At 40.5% G+C, this 20842-nt stretch overlaps 1 protein-coding gene across 1 annotated transcript in view; it reads right to left on the bottom strand.

The window, feature by feature from the left end:
• CFAP61 (cilia and flagella associated protein 61) overlaps window positions 1-20842 on the bottom strand; it is a 270944-nt gene that overhangs the window by 66188 nt on the left and 183914 nt on the right. The window contains exons 20-21 of the mRNA XM_047067515.1: window positions 16248-16422; window positions 4356-4648 (exon numbers count right to left, since the gene is read on the bottom strand). Coding sequence (XP_046923471.1) covers window positions 4356-4648; window positions 16248-16422 — 468 coding nt within the window. The remainder of the gene's footprint in view (window positions 1-4355; window positions 4649-16247; window positions 16423-20842) is intronic.

Genomic DNA, 20842 nt, shown 5'->3' with positions numbered 1-20842 from the left:
CCAAAATCCAACTCGAGAGTTCTGCTTCTAGTGTAACGGTGTGATCCCTTCAGGTTAATCCTTTCACTGATACAACTATAAACTCTGGTCAAAGTACAAAAACTATTACCCAAGGATTCTGATGAGCATTTACAAGTAGATAGATGGTGCAGGACAGTAAAAACTTGGAACAATGACCAGCATGAGGGTAATTTTCTTATTTTGGTGGCTTTTGGAAGAGGATGGACTATAGTCATTTTATACACTAACAGAAGAATAAAGATGGTAGAGAAAAGAGTCAGTGAACTTGAAGTCACATCAGTAGCAATTACTCAGTGTGAAGAATAGAGAGAGAAGAAACAAAGAGATTGAAACAAATGAATAGGGCCTTAAAGGCCCATGCAGCAAGAGAAAGTCTAACAGATGTGTGACTGGAGACCCAGGAGGAGAGGAGAAAAGAAGGAGGCAAGAACTAATGGCCAAGATCTTGCCAAAATTTAGTGAAAGTTATGTGTATAGATTCAAGAAACTCAGTGAATGAACCCCAAACAAGATAAATTCAAGAAAAAACATGTTTTGATACAAAATAAACACAGAACCCCCACAGCATCAAACTTCTGGGAACTGAAGATAAAGAAAAAATCTTGAAAGCATCCAGGGGAAAATGACACACTACGTACAGGGAAACAATGGTTTGAATGATGACAGATTTTTAAAACCAAAACTCATGGATGTCATAAGACAATGGAAAAAACATCTTTGAAGAGCTGAAAGGAAAAAAAAAAAACAATGTTCTAGGCCATGATCCTATATCCAGTGGATCCTATATCCACACAATTCAGGGTTGACTATTTTTCCAGTCTCTTTCATGTTAGCTTTTAGTAACTATACTGTGAGATTGGTGTTTTTAAATAGAGGAAAACTAGAGAATCCATTGCCAGCAGACCTGAACTGTGTGTGCAATAGGAAGTTGTTCAGGATGAGAGGGAATTGAATTGGATGGAAATCGGATCTTCAGAAATGAAGGCAGGAACAAAACTGGAAAATATCGGGGTAAATATAAAAGTCTATTTTTCTTCTTAAGTTCTTTCTGTTTAAAACAAAAATTATAATTTTGTTGGTTTTTCAACGTGTGTAGATATAATACCCATGACAAGTGTAACAGAAAAGCGTGTCCAGAAAGTGGCAAGAAGGTACCTGTACAGTTGCAAGGTTTTTATATTTTATGTGATGGTACAATATGAACTCTAACTAGAATGTAAAAGATTACTGATGTACAGTACAAGCAGCAACCAGCTGGAAAACAAAATTTTAAAAAGTCATTTATAATAGCTCAGATCCTGCACAAAGGAAGATATACCAATGGCCAATAATCACATGAGAAGATGCCCAACATCATTAACCATCAGGAAATCCCAAATTAAAAACACAATGATACATCATGTCATACCCAACAGAATGGCTAAAATTAGAAGGACTGACAATACCAAGTGCTAGCAGAGACTACGGAATAACTGAAACTCTCATACATTGCTGGTAGAAATATGAAATGATATGGCTACTTTAGAAGGCAGTATGGTAGCTTCTTAAAAAGGTAAACATTCACTGACCATATGACCTAGCCATTCTTCGGGTGGATAGCTAAGAGAAGTGAAAATATGTCTACCCAAAGATGTGTACAAGAATGTGCACAGCAATTGAACAAATAAACCAAATGTGATAGAGAAATACAATGGAATACCACTTAGTGATAAAAAGGAATGAACTACTGATACATGGAATAATATGGATGAATCTCAATACCATTATGCTGAGTGAAAGAAGCCAAATACAAACTAGTACATAATGTATGATTCCAGTTATAAAAATTTTAGTTTCAGCAGGTGCTCTGGGTATGATACCATCTGTTTTTGTTTAGTTTTCCCATCCTGCTGTAACAAAGTACTGCAAACTGGGTAGCTTAAAACAACAGAAATTTATTCTCTTACAGTTCTGGGGATGACATGTCTGAAGTCATGGTGTTGTCATGACTGTGCTTCCTTCTGAAGCTCTAGGGAAGACTCCTTCCTTGTCTCTTCCTAGCTCCTGGCAGTTACTAGCGATCCTTTCTGTTCCATGACTGGTTGCTGCCATCACTTCAATCTTGGCCTCTACCATCATATGGCCTCTTTCCCCAAGTGTCTCCTCTGAGTCAAATCCTTCTCTCCATAGACGGGCACCAGTCATTACATTTAGCGCCCTCTCAGATCCACCGTGACCTTCTCTTCAGTTGATAACATCTATAAAGATCCTATTTCCAAATAAGGTCACATTCAAAGGTACTAGGGATTAAGACCATATCTTTCTGGGGGGATGTAGTTCAACCCACAATACTGTGACCACAGTCAAAATAATGAATGTATTCATCCCCACCAAAATTTCCTAATGCCTGATAGCGATGCTACTCAAAGCTGACAGTAGAGGAGAGAAATGCTCTGACTTCTTCCTTTTTGCTATTTCTAATCTTCTGCCAGTACCTATTGTTGCTCAAGCACAGATGAAGGTCAGTGAGCAACCAGCGCTGGGAAATATTATCTGCACAGGCCATTCCTTGTGGTGCAGAGCACAGTGGAGGAAGTGGGAGGCTTTATCTAAATCAGATTGCTTTAGGATGAAGTTTTAGCAGGAAGGTGTATTGGAACAAAGCAGGTGAGAGTATTTGCAAAATGTCTCTGCCACAATTTCAATTTTGATCTCAATAGGGAAATAAAGGCCAGAGGGGGCTGCTAGAGAACCTGTATTCTGTTGCTTATTTGGGGAGGTTTTCTTATATCCCTGCTTCCTAAGCAGGGTATGTGTTTACCTCCAGTGGCTCCCCAAGATAAATGTGGCATATCTTCCAAGATCATCATTTTGGGGAGAAATTTTGAGTGAAATCATTTTGATTCTTCTTAACCTAAATAGGTATTGCAACATACATTAAAATAAAATTAACTTTTCCTGTCTTTTTCGCTGCTGTGTCCCTCACACTTAGGACAGAGCCTAAGACTTAGCAGGTGGTCAACGAAAATTTGTGGAATGAATGAATAAATGAATGTATTAAGGAGCAGAATGCAAAATTTCCGTAGATTACCAGGATAAAATGAGGGATTCCAGAGAAATCTCTTCTGTGCTTTGAGATCCTGTCCAGACTGTGGGTGCGTGTGTGTGTGTGTTGGGGGGTGGTGGATAAAGGTCACCATCATTTATCTGTAAGGGTACTTGGGTCAGAAGCCCTGACTTAGGCTGACTACCCCCTACTCTCAGGTAAGGAATTGCTATGACCCCTCACAGACTTCCCCCAAGAATGTGGCATTCTTTACCACAACTGATCACATACTCCATATTCACACTGTACTCAGCCTCTACTTTGTAAGGAGGGGTCTCTTCCTTCTCTATTAGATTGACTGGGCCCTTCCCTATCTCCCTGCCTGCTAGCTTCTGCTAATCTCCTGAACTGGCAAATCCGAGGACAAGGGTTGTAAGTCAAGCTATTACACAGCCTAAGAGAAAAGTTCTCCTTCTCTCAAAAGATAGATAATTAGATAGACAATAGATAGATAGATAGATAGATAGATAGATAGATAGGAGAAAGAGGTCTTCTAAGTCTCTAGTTCACGGGGGAGAACCCCATTATTGCTGTTTCTAGAGTCTTAAAAAGTTAACAGCAGGATAGACTTTGGGGCCCTCTGACCTTGGTTGGGAGCCCAGCATACCACTGACTTGAAGGCAGAGTGTTCTCATCTGTAAAATGGGGATGCTTCTCCTTACAGACCTGATGTGACCAGGTGACGGACGATACTGCAAGCATGCAGCATGGTGCCTGGGACATGGTGAGCTCCTGGTCCATGTTAGCACTCTCTGAACCTTTGACACTCCTTCCATGAAGAGGCAGGGCTTAATTCCCCTCCCTTTGGATATGGGCAGATGATACAGTATCTCATTCTCTCTCTTTCTCTTTCCCTTTCTCTCTCATTCGGTTTTAGAACCAAGCCACTCTTCCAAGGTGAAGTGTTCTGGACAAAATTGCAGCTGAAGATGATCTAGCATCTAAAGTCAGAGGAAGGGTTGAACGTGACTCCAGCTCCACCCCCAGTCTGACGTCAGCCACGTGAGAGACTTCGAGTGAGAGCTGCCCAGCTGGGCAGGCTCAAATCCCAGGACCCAGAGAGAGAAAAATAATATATGCCACCGAGTTTGGGGTGGCTTGACCCTCAGCAATAGAGCATCTGGCCATTTAAAAAAAAACCCAAAACCTGTGGCTATGAATTCCCGACCCGTCATCTCTCAGACCCCAAGTCCGTGGCAGGTGAAGGCTCTCTGGAGGTGGTGAGTGAAGTTCACAGGGACCTACTTACGGAGCACGGGAGTCTGAAAGGCTTGGTGGGCGTGGTGAAGCAGGCGCTGTGGATGGGGTCTGGGAACTGGCCATCGTTCCACTGAGCCAGGAGGGCGTCGCGGTAAATGGCAACCCCCGCTGCTCTGAGCGCGTCCTCCACCGCTCTTTCCACCGAGTAGTTGTTGATGCAGGTGATGGTGGAGGTGGGCGGGGGCTGCACCAGGTGGATGTAGCCGCCCCTCACACCAAGGTTTAAGAGCGTCTCCACTGTGGTGTAAGTGTCAATTGTATTCCCATAGACAATGACATTCCCTAGAAAAGGAGGCAAATGCTAAGATGCACAGTTTAAAAAAACAACCCAAACCTTGTTAGTCTAATGCTAATAATACCGAATTGTTCCCTATAACCTTCCCCTTTTTTCAGCTGCAGGAAGTCAGCGGTGTTTCCTAGCAACGGCGACCAAGATAATTTAGTAAAGAATTGGCACAAAACATCCCACAAAGTAGTCAAGTACTTTTAACACAGAAGTAGGACATTCATCTATGGTCCTGTAATTTGAAAGTTGAAGTTATGCTAAATGAAACCATCTGGAATAAAACCTTTTATCTTGTTTTTTTTTTTTTCTTTCCCCTAGTCGCTACACTTACTAAGGAAAAAAAATAATAATAAAGCTTGCGATATTTACAAGTTCTTCCCAAGTGATGAGCAGGACGCTGGTAAAAAAAAAAAAATCATGGACGAGTTAGGACAAACATTTTAATATTTAAGTGTTGAACTGGGTTGATTTCAAGGAAACTGTTTCCTTTTCTGAGAACTAAAGACTAAAACATTCTGCTTTTCAATGGATAATTTTATGAAGATTCAAATTCTGATTTTTAGATGGGTCGAGACCTAGCAAAAGGGAATGCAAGTTGTTCTTTCAGTCGGTAAGAATGAAAGCACAATATAATCTTGAAAGAGTTCCCCCGGGCAAAAGCATTTAGACAGTAACAGTCTAAGCTATTTACATTTCTTAAAAATACTACAGAAATAATTACATGTGACATGTTTTAAGATCAAACTAACAAATGAGTGAAATCCAGTATATGCTATTTTTGACACTGAATTGGCATTTTTACCTTTTTTTTTTTTTTTACAAAGAAAGGAACTGCCATAGACTCACTTTTCAGGCAACATGTAACAATTTTATGACAAAATGATAGATTCATTGAATCTCTCTTTTTTTCCTGTTTATGAAATGATATTAAGAGAAATTTTACAAGGCAAAATAAATGGTAAGTGTATTTTATTCAATTTCGTTGCATAAATTAAGGAAAAATCTATTTCCATCCTAAACTGAAAGAAGGTGTAATGGCTGGTTTTATTTGCTTAGGAAGAAAAAAGGAACTAGAACACCTTTCAGATTGCTTCTCTGATGGTAACAGCATCTAGAAAGTTCTCCTATACTTCCTGTTGCTCAAATATGGAATGGAAAGAAGGCACTGAGGCCAGTGGGCAGGGTCCTTCCTGCCTTCACTAGGATGCTCTAATTTTGTGGCTAGGATCATCTCTCTATTCAGATGCTCTAATGCAACATTCCTCTATGGGCTGCATTTTCCTTGTCTGAAAGAGCCAACATTTTGCTTAAATTATTTTGCTTCCACCTGCTGTGAAACATGAATCCTAGCTGTCTGGCACAACAAAGACTCAGCCTGGCAGGAAAGCCAAAACTTGAACCTAAAACTGTCACAGGTTTGAGGTCTTCCACCCTTTTAAAATATGCATGTCAACACAACATTCATTTTCAGGGAAACAAATTTAAGTGTTTAGCCCCCCCCCCCCCCAATTCAGGGCTGAATATTTTTCCAGTCTCTTTCATGTTAGCTTGTAGAAACTATACTGTGAGATGGGCTTTCGGGGAAGCCAGGGCAATGCGATGCTGCTGGGTACTATCTAGCAAGGGTTGCCCACAGACTATAGGCAGCTGAAGAGGATGAGGCTTTTCATTTCAAAAGGTAATATATTTTATAAAATCTCTAGTATTTAAATTAGATGTTTACTGATAGATATTCTAATTGCAAAATAGATTTGCCTACAGTTCAATTTGGAACAAAATCCACCCCCAATATGAGACTTTGGTTATCACAATAGTTGCAATAATGCAACATAACAAATCACCCCAAAACTTAGTGTCAAACAACAATCAGCCTATTGTTGTAGGTCAGCTCACACATCTGCGGGTGGGCTGGTATCAGCGGGTCTGGCTCCACATTGTGGTTGGGATTGTGCCTGCACATGTGTCTTGCACCCTCGTTGGACAGAGATACCTGAGGCATGTTCTATTTATGGAGAAGTGCAGGAGCATGGGAGGGCAAGAGCAACTGCTCACTTTTCAAGCCTCTCCTTGCATTACATCCACTAATGTTCCGTTGACCAAAGCAATGCATGTGGTCAAAGGAGTGGGAAACACTCTGCCCAGGGTAGGAGAGGGAACAGTGTGGATATTTGCTGAACAACAGTCCAAAACCATCAGTTATATTGGGCATCGTAAATAAATGCTTATATGATGCCATCTAAAATTTTCATCTAAACATGTTTTTTAAGATTATTTACACATATCTCTTTCATTATTCACAAAATAGAGTAGAATCTCATTGTGATATACAGTAAAACCTTGGTTTGCAAGCATAATTTGTTCCAGAAACATGCTTGTAATCCAAAGCACTTGTATATCAAAGCGAATTTCCCCATAAGAAACAATGAGGGGTGCCTGGGTGGCTTAGTTGGTTGGGCATCTGGCTTTGGCTCAGGTCATGATCTCACAGTTCGTGAGTTCAAGCCCCGCATTGGGCTCTGTGCTGATAGCTCAGAGCCTGGAACCTGCTTCGGATTCTGTGTCTCCCTCTTTCTCTACCCCTCCCCTGCTCACACTGTCTCTCTCTGTCTCTCAAAAATAAATAAATGTTAAAAACATTTTTTTAAATAAATAATGAAAACTCAGATGATTCGTTCCACGACCCAAAAATATTCATATAAAAATGATTACAATTCTGTAATGTCATACAAAATAACAAACAAAATACAAAATATAGAGAAAAATAAACAAATTAACCTACACTTACCTTTGAAAACCTTCATGGCTGGTGTGAGGGAGACCAGAGAGAGGAGGGTTGTTGTGTAGGACAACTTTCACTATCACTAACCGAATCACTGCTATCTATTGGCTCAATGGAATCTTTTTCTGCATGGGGGCCATTGTATATACTTGCATGGATGTTGACTACAGTAAAGTATTAATAAACTCTTGTCATATACTGTATTTAATGTAACTGACAATACGGCAGCAGAGGAAAGGGTCTATATCTGCAGGCAGCCTGACCTAGAATGAAGCAAAGCATTCCTAAGCTTACTTTTGTATGGAAAAGCAAAGGAAAGTCCATAGGTGCTTTGAAGTGACAAAAAAATACACTAGTGCCAGTTGTAGGCACCTTCCAGGGTTCTGAAAAATCACTGATTTCTGCCAAACATGGTAGCCTGAGACCGAGCATCAGAGCATGGGAGATGATCATGCATAATCCCAGAGACAGAGAGAAGAACCATCATCTCGGTTGTGATCATGTGACATTCAGCATCATGTGCCACTCATATCACAAGACATTGCTCATTTATCAAGTTAAAATTTATTAGAAATGTTTGCTCGTCTTGCGGAACACTCGCAGAACACGTTCCTCGCAACCCAAGGTTTTACTGTAATTTTTTACTACAGAAATAAGAACATGCTACAGGTCAGCTCACATCCCTCCACAAATACAAAAAGACCTGATGTAACAAGAGCAGATTTGCCAGTTCCATCTCTTGCCTTTTAAATGTCTGCACTATGATATTTACATGATATTTGCACAGTTGTAAGTTCTTTCTACATCATTTCTCACTTTGACTTTGTAAAGAATTTTTAGAGTCCATTCATGTTTATTGCATGATTCCTGTATACCAGGCACAAAGCCAGGCACTTGTAGACACAATCTATAATTACATTCATAATCATGAGTAACAATAGCATAAAGTATAGCCCACCATGTTACCCCTGGTGCCTTGCACAGTATCTTGCCAACAATGGGTGTGACAAAATGTTTCCTGACTGAACATATGGATGAATGTTTGAGGTTATCATATGTTAATTGGGTCTTACTTTTGTGCCTTCTAAAATATTTTTTGCAGAACAACCTTCCTGTGGCCAGATTTCCTACTACATATTTCTACTTGGTATTCCCTATAAAGTTGGCACTTCTTTATCCAACCACAGGATAAATTGTATATCTGAGATCTATACGATAGAAACATGTTTCCCTTCACAATGTTAGATCTGGTTATGTAGGTTTCCCCACATAATCCTAAATGTAACCAAAATTGTGTGTGTCTACAACACAATAGTATAAAATAATACTTCTGCCATATTGGTAGGCACTTCAACCCAAGGAAACAGGACTGTTTTATAAGAAAGTTAACCCTTGTATAACTATCATGTTGTGATAGCTGGGTCAATTTTTAGCTGAATCACAGAGGGAAGATGGGGGAAAAGGAAATGGAGAGAGAAAAAAGAGGGGGCAGAGAGACAAAGAACAGAGAGAGCCTTGGAGATACAGATTTTCTTCAATCACTGGATAAGTGACACTTAAGAGACCAAAAATAGGTGAAACAAACTGGTTGCCAGGTGAGGGGAGAGGATGGATGAACTAAGCCATGAATAGTAGTACTGAAAAGGACTTTCCCGGGTCTGACAGCTTTATCCCAGCCAAAATATATAAGATGGGGTAGATGGGGTTCCATTGGAACAGATCACCCTGACCACTAAACAGAGGGAGTAAGGCAGCCCCAGGTTATGTGGGACCCATGATATATACTCATGTACAACATGCTTTTTTTTTTTTAATGTTTATTTATTTTTGGGAGACAGAGAGACAGTGCAAGCAGGGGAGGGCCAGAGAGAGAGGGAGACACAGAATATGAAGCAGATTCCAGGCTCCGAGCTGTCAGCACAGAGCCCGACGTGGGACTCGAACCCACAAAGCATGGGATCATTACCTGGGCCGAAGTCGGACGCTTAACCAACTGAGCCACCCAGGTGCCCTTCATGTATGACACACTTTTAATGTCAGACAACTTCAATCAGCCAAAGATTTACCTTTTCTTTTAAAGCAGTTAAGTTTATTTATTTTTTTTTTTTTGAGAGAGAGAGGGAGAGAGAGAGAGAGAGAGAGAGAGAGCAGGGGAGGGGCACAGAGAGAGGGAGAGAGTAGCCCAAGCAGGCTCTGCACCGTCAGCACAGAGCCTGACACAGGGCTTGAACTCATGAACTGTGAGATCATGACCTGAGCCAAAAACAGGAGCCAGATGCTTAACCCACTGAGCCACCCAGGATCCCCTAGTCAAAGATTTATTTTAATCAATGTATTTCCACCACTTAGGTACTTTGTAACTCATGGAGTCTTTGCAAATATTTATAAGGACATAACACATCGCAGGGGCTTCCTTCACATAATTGGGATAGCATATACATTCTTTTGACATTTCAATGTACATATGATGCAAATAGAGTGGGAAATCTGAGGATTTCCCATGGATATCAGTTTTATGCTAAAAAATCTGGCCACTCTACAGCTCAGTTAATCTAAAGATAAGAAACGGCCCGTTTTTGCATTTGATCTGATAGGTGACAGAGGTACCATGGTGGGCTGCCCTCCTCTGAAATGGCAAATGGTAATGGATGATTAGAGCAGTCTGGGTGAATTTTCAATACAGGATAATAGAATATAACCATAGCAGTTTTCATGGAAGGCCAACCTTTGTTGCTCCTTTTAGGGCATAAATTATGCATTACTAAGATTACAGATCTGAAACAGGAAGCAGAACACAAGGAGGGCACCGTTAGAAAGAGGACCGTGAGAAAGCACCCGAAATTAAGGTTGGCAAGAGGAACACTCATTTCCTCACAGCTAACCTGCAGTAACCTTCCAGGTGAACCATGCAAGGGGGCTGCCAAGAGGAGAGAGGGATTTTGGTGTCGACAGCCAGGCTGGGGAGAAAGAGGGAAAGTGAGGTCTCAAATCACCCTCTATAAGCTGTCAATTCTCCACCTCAGATCAAAAAAGCACTAAGACTTGTCATTTAAAATGTTGGCAGATATGGAAAGGTGATATTTTTGCTTTTTGATACATGCTCTTTGAAGATATAAATGAGTGCACTAACAACTTTGTGATCACCAAAGTAAGGCAATGACACTTTAACATTTCAACTATCATAATGCACCCAGATTTATGAGATTCTTCGATTTATCTTAATCAGAGGGGAAAAGATGCCAGTTTTCATCATTCTGAAACTATTGTTTATCTCCTCTAGAAGCTAGACATTTTACTAATATTTAAAAGGAACATGGCTTTAGAGAAATTAAATACTTAAGTTGATCTCCCTGTTAACCTCAAAAAACAAAATATGGTCTTAATTTTCTTAGACACAGATTTGCCCTAAGAGTAAGGGAACAGCCTTTTTAAATAATTTTTTTTCAATAGATGCTAAAATAGTATTTTATTCTTTTGAACTGAGTGCTTTAATTTTAATCACCTAGAAGGTATGCATTTCATAGTCATGCTCAATATTCTAAAGATGAAGATTCTCCAGAAAACCATCTTTTGAAATGAAGACAAGGAAGGGATTTCCTGGTTTGGCCTTAAAATCACATCTCAATGTATGCAAACAGTCTGTATTAGAAATCAATTCAAGATTTATGCACACAGATATTAATTTGAATTTTTCTTCCTAGTTATTATGGTTAAGGCCAGAGAAAACAAAAACTATATGCTAAATTTTATAATTTATGTATTTTAATTATGTCTATGTATATTTACATATTCCATTGTATTTTAATGAAGAATTATATTTCCTTTTTCCACTTCAAAAGAGACATAGTGTGATTATGTATGACCTCATTCATCCTCAGAACAGCCCCAAGAGATTGTATGTTCTCCAGAAAACAGAGGACAAAGGGGTTAAAGGATCCAGCTCCAGGTCACACAGCAGGTAGATGGTTCAGCAGAACTCAGACCTCCTGAGTCTGGTTTTGGACTCACACCACTACACTATATTTGCAGATGGATATGTAATAAATTCCTTAAAAAATACTCTAATTGGCATTTAATCTGTGTAATGAACTTTAGCAAATAACTAGATAATTAAAGAATTTAAAATAGATATCACAGAATATTAGTAAACTATGAAATAAACATTCACTTAAAAACCATATCACATCCATGAATAGATCAGAGACTGTTCTTTTTATTTTTTATACGTCAAAGCCTAAGATTTCCATGACCCAAGCCTGACCTGTCTCATTTTGTTCTGCCAAATTAAAAGGGAAGACTATATTAGATATAACATACCAAAGGCTTTGCTTGGTGATTCATGCAGTGGAATTTTAATGTTATACTTTTCCTAACAAACATGCTTTTAATAAGGCAGTAAACTGCATTTAGCTAAAGATGAAAATAATTGATCCATTTCGGGCCATTAAGGCCATTTTATTTATTTATTTTTTTTTTACTTTACTTTCATCTTACTTTTCATTTTCATGGAAAGTACAGAGGTAATAGCAGATGAATTTCAATTAGTTTCAATTAATGCCATAAACCGTTATAATGTATTAGGTTGCCCGGTTCTATCTGAACCCCCCCTACCCCCGGGCAGAACCCTCCAGGTTTTGTTTGCCTTTGAAAGCAGCGTTTGAGCTGGTGATGTCAGCTATTCTCCACGATACTGGAGCAGTTCTGATCATTTAGGATAATTTACATCTATAAACCTATCCAACTCTAGAGCCCAGAAAACAATGTCCTTCATTCTGGGCTAATTCCATCACAGAACAATCATTTCTCCTTTGGCAGCAGAAGCAGGCAGGATAAAACAGAGAATGGGGGTGGGGGTGGGGGGACAGTGGTGATGCTTTGAGGCTGTATCTGTATGGTTTTAATGGGCAGAAATTCCGGAACTGACTTCCTCCCAGTGGCCATCCATTGCTTCTCATACCCAGCATCCACCTGTCCTTCTAGAACAATTTCCCCACCATCATCAACAAACAAGCCCTTCCCCTCAAGTGCCTGTATTTCAGCTAAGTTAGGCCTGGCATGTCCCAGGATTCCATGTGTGATTGCCGGATGGACATATGACCCAATCATTGCCACAGAGACACAGGAGATTTTTTTTTCTCAGACTTTTGTAGGAAGAGCCCTGTCCTCAGCTCTTTCCTGCTAACCCCATCCTGAGCTATTGAGAAAGGGAGAAATTAGCACTGACTATCATGAAAAAAGCTAACTATTATGAAAGATGTCCACATTCTTCCTGGTGTCATTACGGTGACATGAAGAGGAAAAAGGGCTGGCAGGTGGAGTGATAGCAGTAGGTACACAAACGCAGCCCTGCTCATTTTTCATGAAGTGCCAGGCTTCTAGTTTCTAGCTTCAAATATCATCATCCCATAACTGTCTTTGGTATAAGCCAGAAGTGGCTGCACCAGCCCTCACCTGCCACGGCCACCCCCCTCCAACGGGTTATGCAGTCTTCTCCAACCCGGTCTTTCTGGATTGCTTTCTCTCTACTAGATGGGAGGCTCACCTTCCTGAAGTGCTGTTTGGTGCACTGGTTATCCCTTTCACTAGTTCCCCAACCCCTAAAAAGTCACCAGTTAAACCCAGACATGGCTGGGCCCTGAGGTCCTCCACCTGCCAATCCACCTTCATTTCCCACTGCTGCCCTTCAAGGGTCTGCCCAATGCAATTCAAGCACCCCCCCCAACCTGTCTGTTTACTTCTCCTGCTCTTCTTTAAGGCTGAGCCCAATCCTCCTTTTCCAAACTTCAGTTTCCAGGGCTCTCATTAGGGACATAGTGCCTGTCTATAAATGGACCAGCCCCCGGTGTACGTGGATCCCCATTAAAAAAAATTTTTTTTTAGTTTACTTTTTTTTTTTAAGAGACACAGAGAGAGCACGAGTAAAGGAGGGGCAGAGAGAGGGGGAGAGGGAGAATCCCAAGCAGGCTCTGCACCATCAGGTTAAAGCCGGATGCACGCCTTGAACTCATGAACCAGGAGATCATGACCAGAGCCAAAACCAAGAATCGAACACTTAACCTACTGAGCTACCCAGGCATCTCTGATTTTTTGTGCAGATGGTGTCCTAGACTGTGCTATCACCAGAGGCTGAGATTACAGCCTTGGGAACTTTCTGTGCATAGCAATAACCCCATCACATGTAGCAGTAGTAACAGTAATGCTAATAGAAGCCTGTATTACCGAATTCTCACTGTGTATGAGACACTATCCTGAGTTGGACATGTAATATTATCTTATTTATCTCATTTAATTCTCACAGCAACCCATGTGAGGAAGATATTATCTGGAATGGGACTAATCAAATTCAAGTCTGAATAGGACTCTAATTGTGGAAAAGCTACAAAGAGAAACTTCCTTCAGGCAGGAGGTTAGCATTTTTCATTCTAACTTTTCTTTCACGAAAAGTCATTGGAAAAGGAGCACCACACAGAGTTGAATTAATCTGGCTGGGCTGGGTTTCTCAGATATCTCTGGAGCCTGGGCCTAGCCTCTGAGTGTTATGAGCATCTACTAGAGACATGCCCTAGGAGTGTCATTAGCATGGGACCCAGGAAAATAGCCTACATTTAAGACAATAAGTGAATTTCTACATACTTCTTATCTTGGCAGTTCAATGGACAAAAGCAGGCACTCAGAGGGGTTGTATGCAGTAGCTGATGGGAGACATTCTTAAATCTTGCAAAAGCATTCATTTCCCTTTAAGTGGGCAGCAGAGTAACACCATCTCTGACAACCAGTCAAGTCATCAGAATAGCACAGATGCTCTTCCCCCATCTGGCAACCAAGAGCACAGAAAAAAAAAATTCCATCTGAAGGAGGGCATAGTGTATGTTGTTTTTGGGATTTCTAAATTCTCTGCTACAAACATTCAACCTCAAGAACTTGCATTGTCACTTTCAAAGGCCCTTTCTTTGGTCAAAATGCTCCTTACTTCTAACATCCAAAATAGGCAGCTGTTTGAAGTTAAAACACTGCTTTATGACAGGATCGGGCAAAGTCCTAAAATAAAACACACAGGGTATTTTGTATTGAGCCATGGACTCTTGTGCTTTCAGGGAGTGTAAGTTACAATTTGAGGTCAGACTTGACAAAATGGTAATGACCTGTCACAAATTATATGCACAAAAGCAGGTTCTGCAAACTATGGCTCATCACCTATTTTTGTAAATAAAGTTTTATTGGAACACAGCCTTGCCCATTTATTTGTGTTCTGTCTTTCTTGCTGCAATGGCAGAACTGAGTGGATGGGAAAGAGACCATATGGCCTGCAAAGTCAAATATATTTGCTATGCATTTATAGCAAAAGTTTGCTGATGTCCAAATTAAGAATTCCTTAAGTCTATGTAGGTCACAGGGTAGTGATTAAAAAAAATGACTAAAATGTTAAAACAGGTTTAAACACATACCAATGCAAAATCTAAAATAATACCAAGTTATGAGGCAAATATGAAAATACTTTGACATGTTTTAAATCTAGGTCCCTAGTGTATATCTATATATTCCACCTTTGTCCAAAGGTTCCACACCCACTTGGTTTTGTGGGTTACCTTAGCCCAACTTTTAGGTTACATGACATATTTCAGACCCCAGAAAAATACAGAAAGCTTCCAAAAAACACTTGGTGAGACTAGCATACCCTTAATTCCCAAAAATGGACAAGTAAAGCTTATATGAGAAACTGCAGGCCAATCTCACTTATGAATTTAGATCAAATAACCTATAAAAAATTAGCAAATTGAATCCAGCAATGTTTTGAATGTCACTTGATACCTATTTTTTTTATTTTTAATGGAGTAAATGTAGTAACTTAACAAAAAGTTAATTAATACCTAAATCTTCCACCAAAAATCATAAGAAACTCTATTTAATTTTAATATATTAACTCTAATAATATTATAAATTGTATTTAAATAAGTACACTAAACAAATTATTATATTTAACTTTACATCTTGACCCCCATAGTATAGGCACTTTGTGTTTTTTGATATCCCTGGGCTGCACAGAACATCTGGATTAGCATCTCAGGGTGCCACGGGTGGTTGTATAACCCAACTGAGTCACTGTTTTAGGTAAAAACTGAGGGGCCACCCTTTGTCCTTTCCCAAACTTGACTGCCAGGTCTCCATTAAGGACGAGTAGGTAAGCAGGCCCTGTTCTGGTTGTCTTACTAGTCAAACAATTTCAATTTAATCCAAGCAATAGAGAGGGAGATGTTGGAGAAAACACTTTTGACTGGCAGACGCATTTGTTCAAATGTTTTACTCTCTCATTTTGATTCAGAAAGTGGCACGCAACTTGAATATGTGTGTTTGTGGGAAGGACTGTGCAGACGACACCAAGAAAGAGAACAATGGATCGGGAAGGAAAGAAAAGAGCCCTTCCAACACAGACCTTTCTTTTTCTTCCTAGGTCTTTTCGGCTTCACAAAAGGAGACATATTTTCCATATAATTGCTAAACATGTTTGCTTATTAAATTATTCTTTAATTAGTTAATGATTTTAGCCATGCTTTGCTCTTCGGATATTCATTTTGTGTAATAAAATAATTATAGATAATTAAACTATCTCAAGCCTTTTTCTTTCCCCCAGCAAACATGCTGGGTATCCAAAAATGACAACAAGTTGTAAATTAATCTGGAAAACAAAGCATGACAGATGAATGATTTGGTTGGAATTAATTAGGCACTAATTATACACTGGAACTAGATGAAGGATGAGACTCATTATAAAAATAAAAAGCAATTCTGAAAAAATGCACAGTTACCAACATCCTTACCTTCTGTGACTATGGGGTTGTTCCTTATCCAACGCAGGGCCTTACAGCAATCTTCTTCATCGTTAAGAGTGAAATGATTGCCAGGAACTTGATCAGTGTATCGCTGCTTCCCGCTGCTCGGAATCTCTCTGTTTGTCAGGTGTTGACTAATATCAGCCCCTGTAGGGCATGGGACCTGAGAGGTACGTTACAGAGAAATGCTTATTTCACTGGTAGTAAGGGAAGCACTGACACAGCAATAAATTAATTAATTAAATTAAGTACACATAGAAATGTCCAGTATAGGTGTGCCTTTTTCAGTCCCCCAATACAATCATGTTTGAATTTAAAAAATAAAAATAAAACAGGTGGAATGACCCCTTAGAGACAATTCTCAGAAAGGGTTGCTCTGGTTCTCTGATGCCACATAACAAATTATTCCATACATTCTGTAGATCAGTAATTCAAGCAAGGGCAAGGTGGGCGACAGTTTGTCTCTGTTCTATAATGTTGGAGGCCTCAGCTGGGAAGACTTGTAGGCTGCAGGTGACTTCATGGCTGGGGCTGATTCATCTGGTGATAAACCATCTCACTCCTCCCCTCTCCCCCCACGAAAACATGCCAGGTATTCAAAAATGACAGCAAGTTGTCATTATATGTCCAGCAATTGATGCTGGCTGTGACTGGGATCTTAGCTGGGGTGTTGGCCAAAACATTACATGCAGCCTCTCCATGTGTCTTGGGCTTCCTCACAACACGGCATCCGGGTTCCGAGGACATGTGTCCTGAGAGAACCAGTATAAAAAGCTCCATGTTCTTTTCCATCCTAGTCTGGGAAATTGGGCAGTGTCTTTTCCACCATGTTCTATTCATGGGGGTCATCATAAAAGCCTGGCCAGGATCAGGCAGAGGAACCCAGGATCCATCTCTTCATGTAGGCGTGGCATGGCCAAGGAAGAACACAGCACAGGGAATGGGATCTGACATAGCCATTTGCGGCAAAAGCAATTTGCACAGAAGCAATCATATCAGGGGTTGAAATCCAAGTGCATAGAGGCGCTAGGCAGAAAAGAAAATGAGGGAAGTGGACTACTATAGAATTATTCTTCACTTTGTCAGAGAAATACTCTTTCTCTCCCTCTCCTTTCACCTCTCTCCCTCCCTCCCTTTCTCTATTTCCCTCTCTCCCTCCCTCCCTCTCTCCCTCTCCTTCTCCTGTCTCTGTCCGAACACAGAACCCTCCCAGTATAACTTCTGTTCTCTCACTTTTGACACAGACATGAGTGGAAGCAGACACTTTCCTCTAGTATAAGGAAAGCGACAGTGAGAACATAATAAAAGATGACACTTGTCTTCAGTGTCAGGGATACTGTGGCAGACTTGAAGGCCCATGCCCTGGCCAGAGTTTGGCCACAACTCAATTCTATCCAGTTGGTGCCAGAGTAGAGCATGGGTTCAGTGTGGCCAGATCTGATTTCTCAAGAAATGCCAGACACTTTTTTTTTTTACCTGTGGACTCTTGATTTCTTCAATATTTTGGTTCAAATTAGAATCAAACAAATGCCCTTGTGAAAGCCAAGTACAATAGCACAGTGGCATGAGTTTGCCCAGTGGGCCAGCATTTCACCCCTCTGAGTTTTATTTGGCAACCAGGTGAGATTAGGTGGAAGATAATGAGACTGGAATCAGTAGCAAGATTCAAAGGCAATGGAAGGTCTCTGTTAGAAGACCTGTACCAGCTGCCTTGCATATTCGTGATGTAAGGCCCATGGGCTGTGAGTCAGGGATCGTTATACAGCAATGATGGGCAAAAAGTTCACCTGCAGTAGATGCTAATGTGGGTGCAGAGAAAGTTCTCCCACCCTTGACAAGTGCAGAAAATGCCTTTTATATGGGGTAGGGGTAAATACTGGCTAGTATTTGAATAAATGGGGTTTCACTAAACCTCAGGTAACATTTGGGAAACTTTTTGGTTCTATCCTTCCTCAATATAAATGGTAAATAAGCCTTGTACCTTACTGTGATGCATTTAATTGATTTTCAAACTGAATTAAATTAACTTAATAAACAAACAATTTGTTTTAGTATTTATTTTGGGGGGAGAGTACAAGTAGGGGAGAGGCAGAGAGAGGGAGACAGAAGATCTGAAGAGGGCTCTGTGCTGATAGGCTGACATCAGCAAGGCCAATGTGGGGCTCAAACTCATGAGCCACGAGATCATGACCTGAGTTGAAGTCAGACGTTTAACCAACTAAGCCACTCAGGTGTCCCAAAAAACAATCAATTTTTAAAGCTGGATTTACTTTCTCTATAAAGAACCTGCAGTAAAATTATATTTAGTAAAAAAGAACAATTCAGGAAGTAGTGGTCATTTACTGCAACTACAATTGTGGAGGTAAACTTTTCTTCTTAGCAATATAGCTTGCTTAGCAAATCACAGCAAATTTTGGCATTTTTATATTCACAGGTAGTATGAAGCAGTCCACAGTCCAATCATCTGGTAAATGATTTACAGTGCATAATATTGAATGCCATGCTCTGGAGGTTAGAAACCTCACCAGAACTCCAATGAGCACTGTGGTATAAAAGAAAATAAAATTTAGGTAACAGTACACCCATTTTAGTACCCCATGCTTTAATGAATCGGGGAAAGTCCTTGGCAGAAAGTGGTAGGGCTAAAGAACAAATTGAGAACTATTCAATTTATAAAGCTTTCAATGAGTTACTATCCCCAAATAGTAAGTTCTTAGATGAAAAAAACAAGGAAGGGAGAGGGGAAAAGAACAAGTTCCAAAATGAAAATCAGCTTACCTACTGTGATCCTAAAATGTAACGGCATTCTGATAACCTGTTTTATTCTTGTGTGCACTTATGTGTGTGGGATCATTTTTGCACAAGATCAGAAAAATTAAAGGAAAATTAAGGGGATAATGTATTTTTCATATTCACGCAATGGCATTTTCACAAAGTAGGCAAAATCGAAGCTAGGATTTTAAATCCCAAGGCCAATTAATTTGTCCACACAGACTTCAGCAGAGCTTAATAAATGAAGAAAAGATCTATGGGAAAAAAAATCCTATTACATCATCAAAGTAAGGGAGAGAGTCAAGTTTAATAGGAGAGCATGGGTGTATTTCACCATCCCTACTGGAATGTTCTGCCATTAACTAAACTGCCACTAGTGACTAGAGAGTACGGACAACTTTTCGATCCTTCTGTCAGATTGAACAGCCCAGCATCGCTGACTGGTGGGAGCCCCTCCTGAGGGTATTGTGGAGCCACTTACCAGACCCGATTTGCTTTTCTCCAGATAGTTTTAATGAGAGAAAGAAACTCAATTTGACTCTAACTCTAAGCATTAAGTTCTAGAATTTCTGTGTTGTAAGGATTTTTAAAAGCTACCAAGTGCAATTTCTGGATCATATCTGTGACAGAGGGAGGGCAGGGAGGGGAAAGGGGAGGAAAGAGACAGAGAAAGAGGAAGAGAGAAGAGAGACAAGGGCAATGGTGAAGAACTCAGTCTGGAGCCTGGGTCTAAATCCTGGCGTGTCACTTTGTCGTCGCCTGACCCTAGACAAATCACCTCAGTTTCACTGCACCTTGGCTCCCTCATCCATAAAATGGGGAAGAAAGCAGCATGGACCTTGGAGATTTCCTGCAAGGACTACAGCAGTTAACACACGCAGCAGTCCCTCGACCTCCGTCAGGTGTTCCTACCACCTTATGAGGGCCCCGCCAGGGCATGCTCATGTCTCCTGGGCCGGACATTCCCCCTTGGAGGAGACCCTGACTCCTAGGAAGTTGTTTGGTAGGATGAATAAGCACTGTATTCCCATCACTTCTGGTGGTCTGTCTTCAATCAGCTTCCTGAGGCCATGACATTCAAGTCTGATCTGTTTTCTGCATGCACATACCCTTCGAGTATTTGAGGACAGCGATCCTGAATCTTCACCTCTGTGGCTCAACATCTGGGGTGACTTCAAGTCTCTGGATGTGGTTCAGCTTGTTTTTTCCTGTCTTAAACGTGACTGCAAAGAAGCAAACACTCCAGGGGCACCTCTGTTTTTGTGATGTATTCTTTCACACGATCATGTTCCGCATGTAACAAGCTCATCACCTCTGTATTGTTGTCACGAATTGTGGCCTTTGTCAACATTAATGCTTTTCTTTCTCCAATTAATTCCGCTTTGTTGGATACTAATATTGCTGCTGCTTCTGACAGCTGTTGAGTTTGTGTGGCACCTTTTGCTGGTGCACTTCTAACATTTCATTTTGAAACTTTGGATGTCATTTTGTTTTGGTAGTTCTCTTGTATTTTGAATTTGGTGCAAACACAGAGCCTTGCTCTTGTAACAGCGCAGTTTAAAACCATGGCATTCACCGTTGCGACTGTTGTTTTTCTCAATGCCATTCTGGTTTATCCTTGTTTAAAGCACTGTGGCTATTTCCTTTGTTTCCTTCCCTGTGGTTACACAAATGATGTTTTCTCCGGTCTTATCTACTCCCGGGTTTGGAAGGCAGATTTACTCATGCTGTTCAAAAGCATTCATTACATTATTCCTTCTATATGTAAGAGTCAAGACCAAAATATTACCTTTGGTTTTCCCCATTTAAGA

The sequence above is a fragment of the Lynx rufus genome, unplaced genomic scaffold (assembly GCF_022079265.1).
Source record: "Lynx rufus isolate CCGP_SWC_20201006 ecotype Redwood Valley unplaced genomic scaffold, mLynRuf1.p SCAF_8, whole genome shotgun sequence".
Lineage (NCBI taxonomy): Eukaryota > Metazoa > Chordata > Mammalia > Carnivora > Felidae > Lynx > Lynx rufus.
The sequence above is the reverse complement of the archived record's forward strand: the minus strand, read 5'-3'. Positions and strand labels throughout refer to the sequence as shown.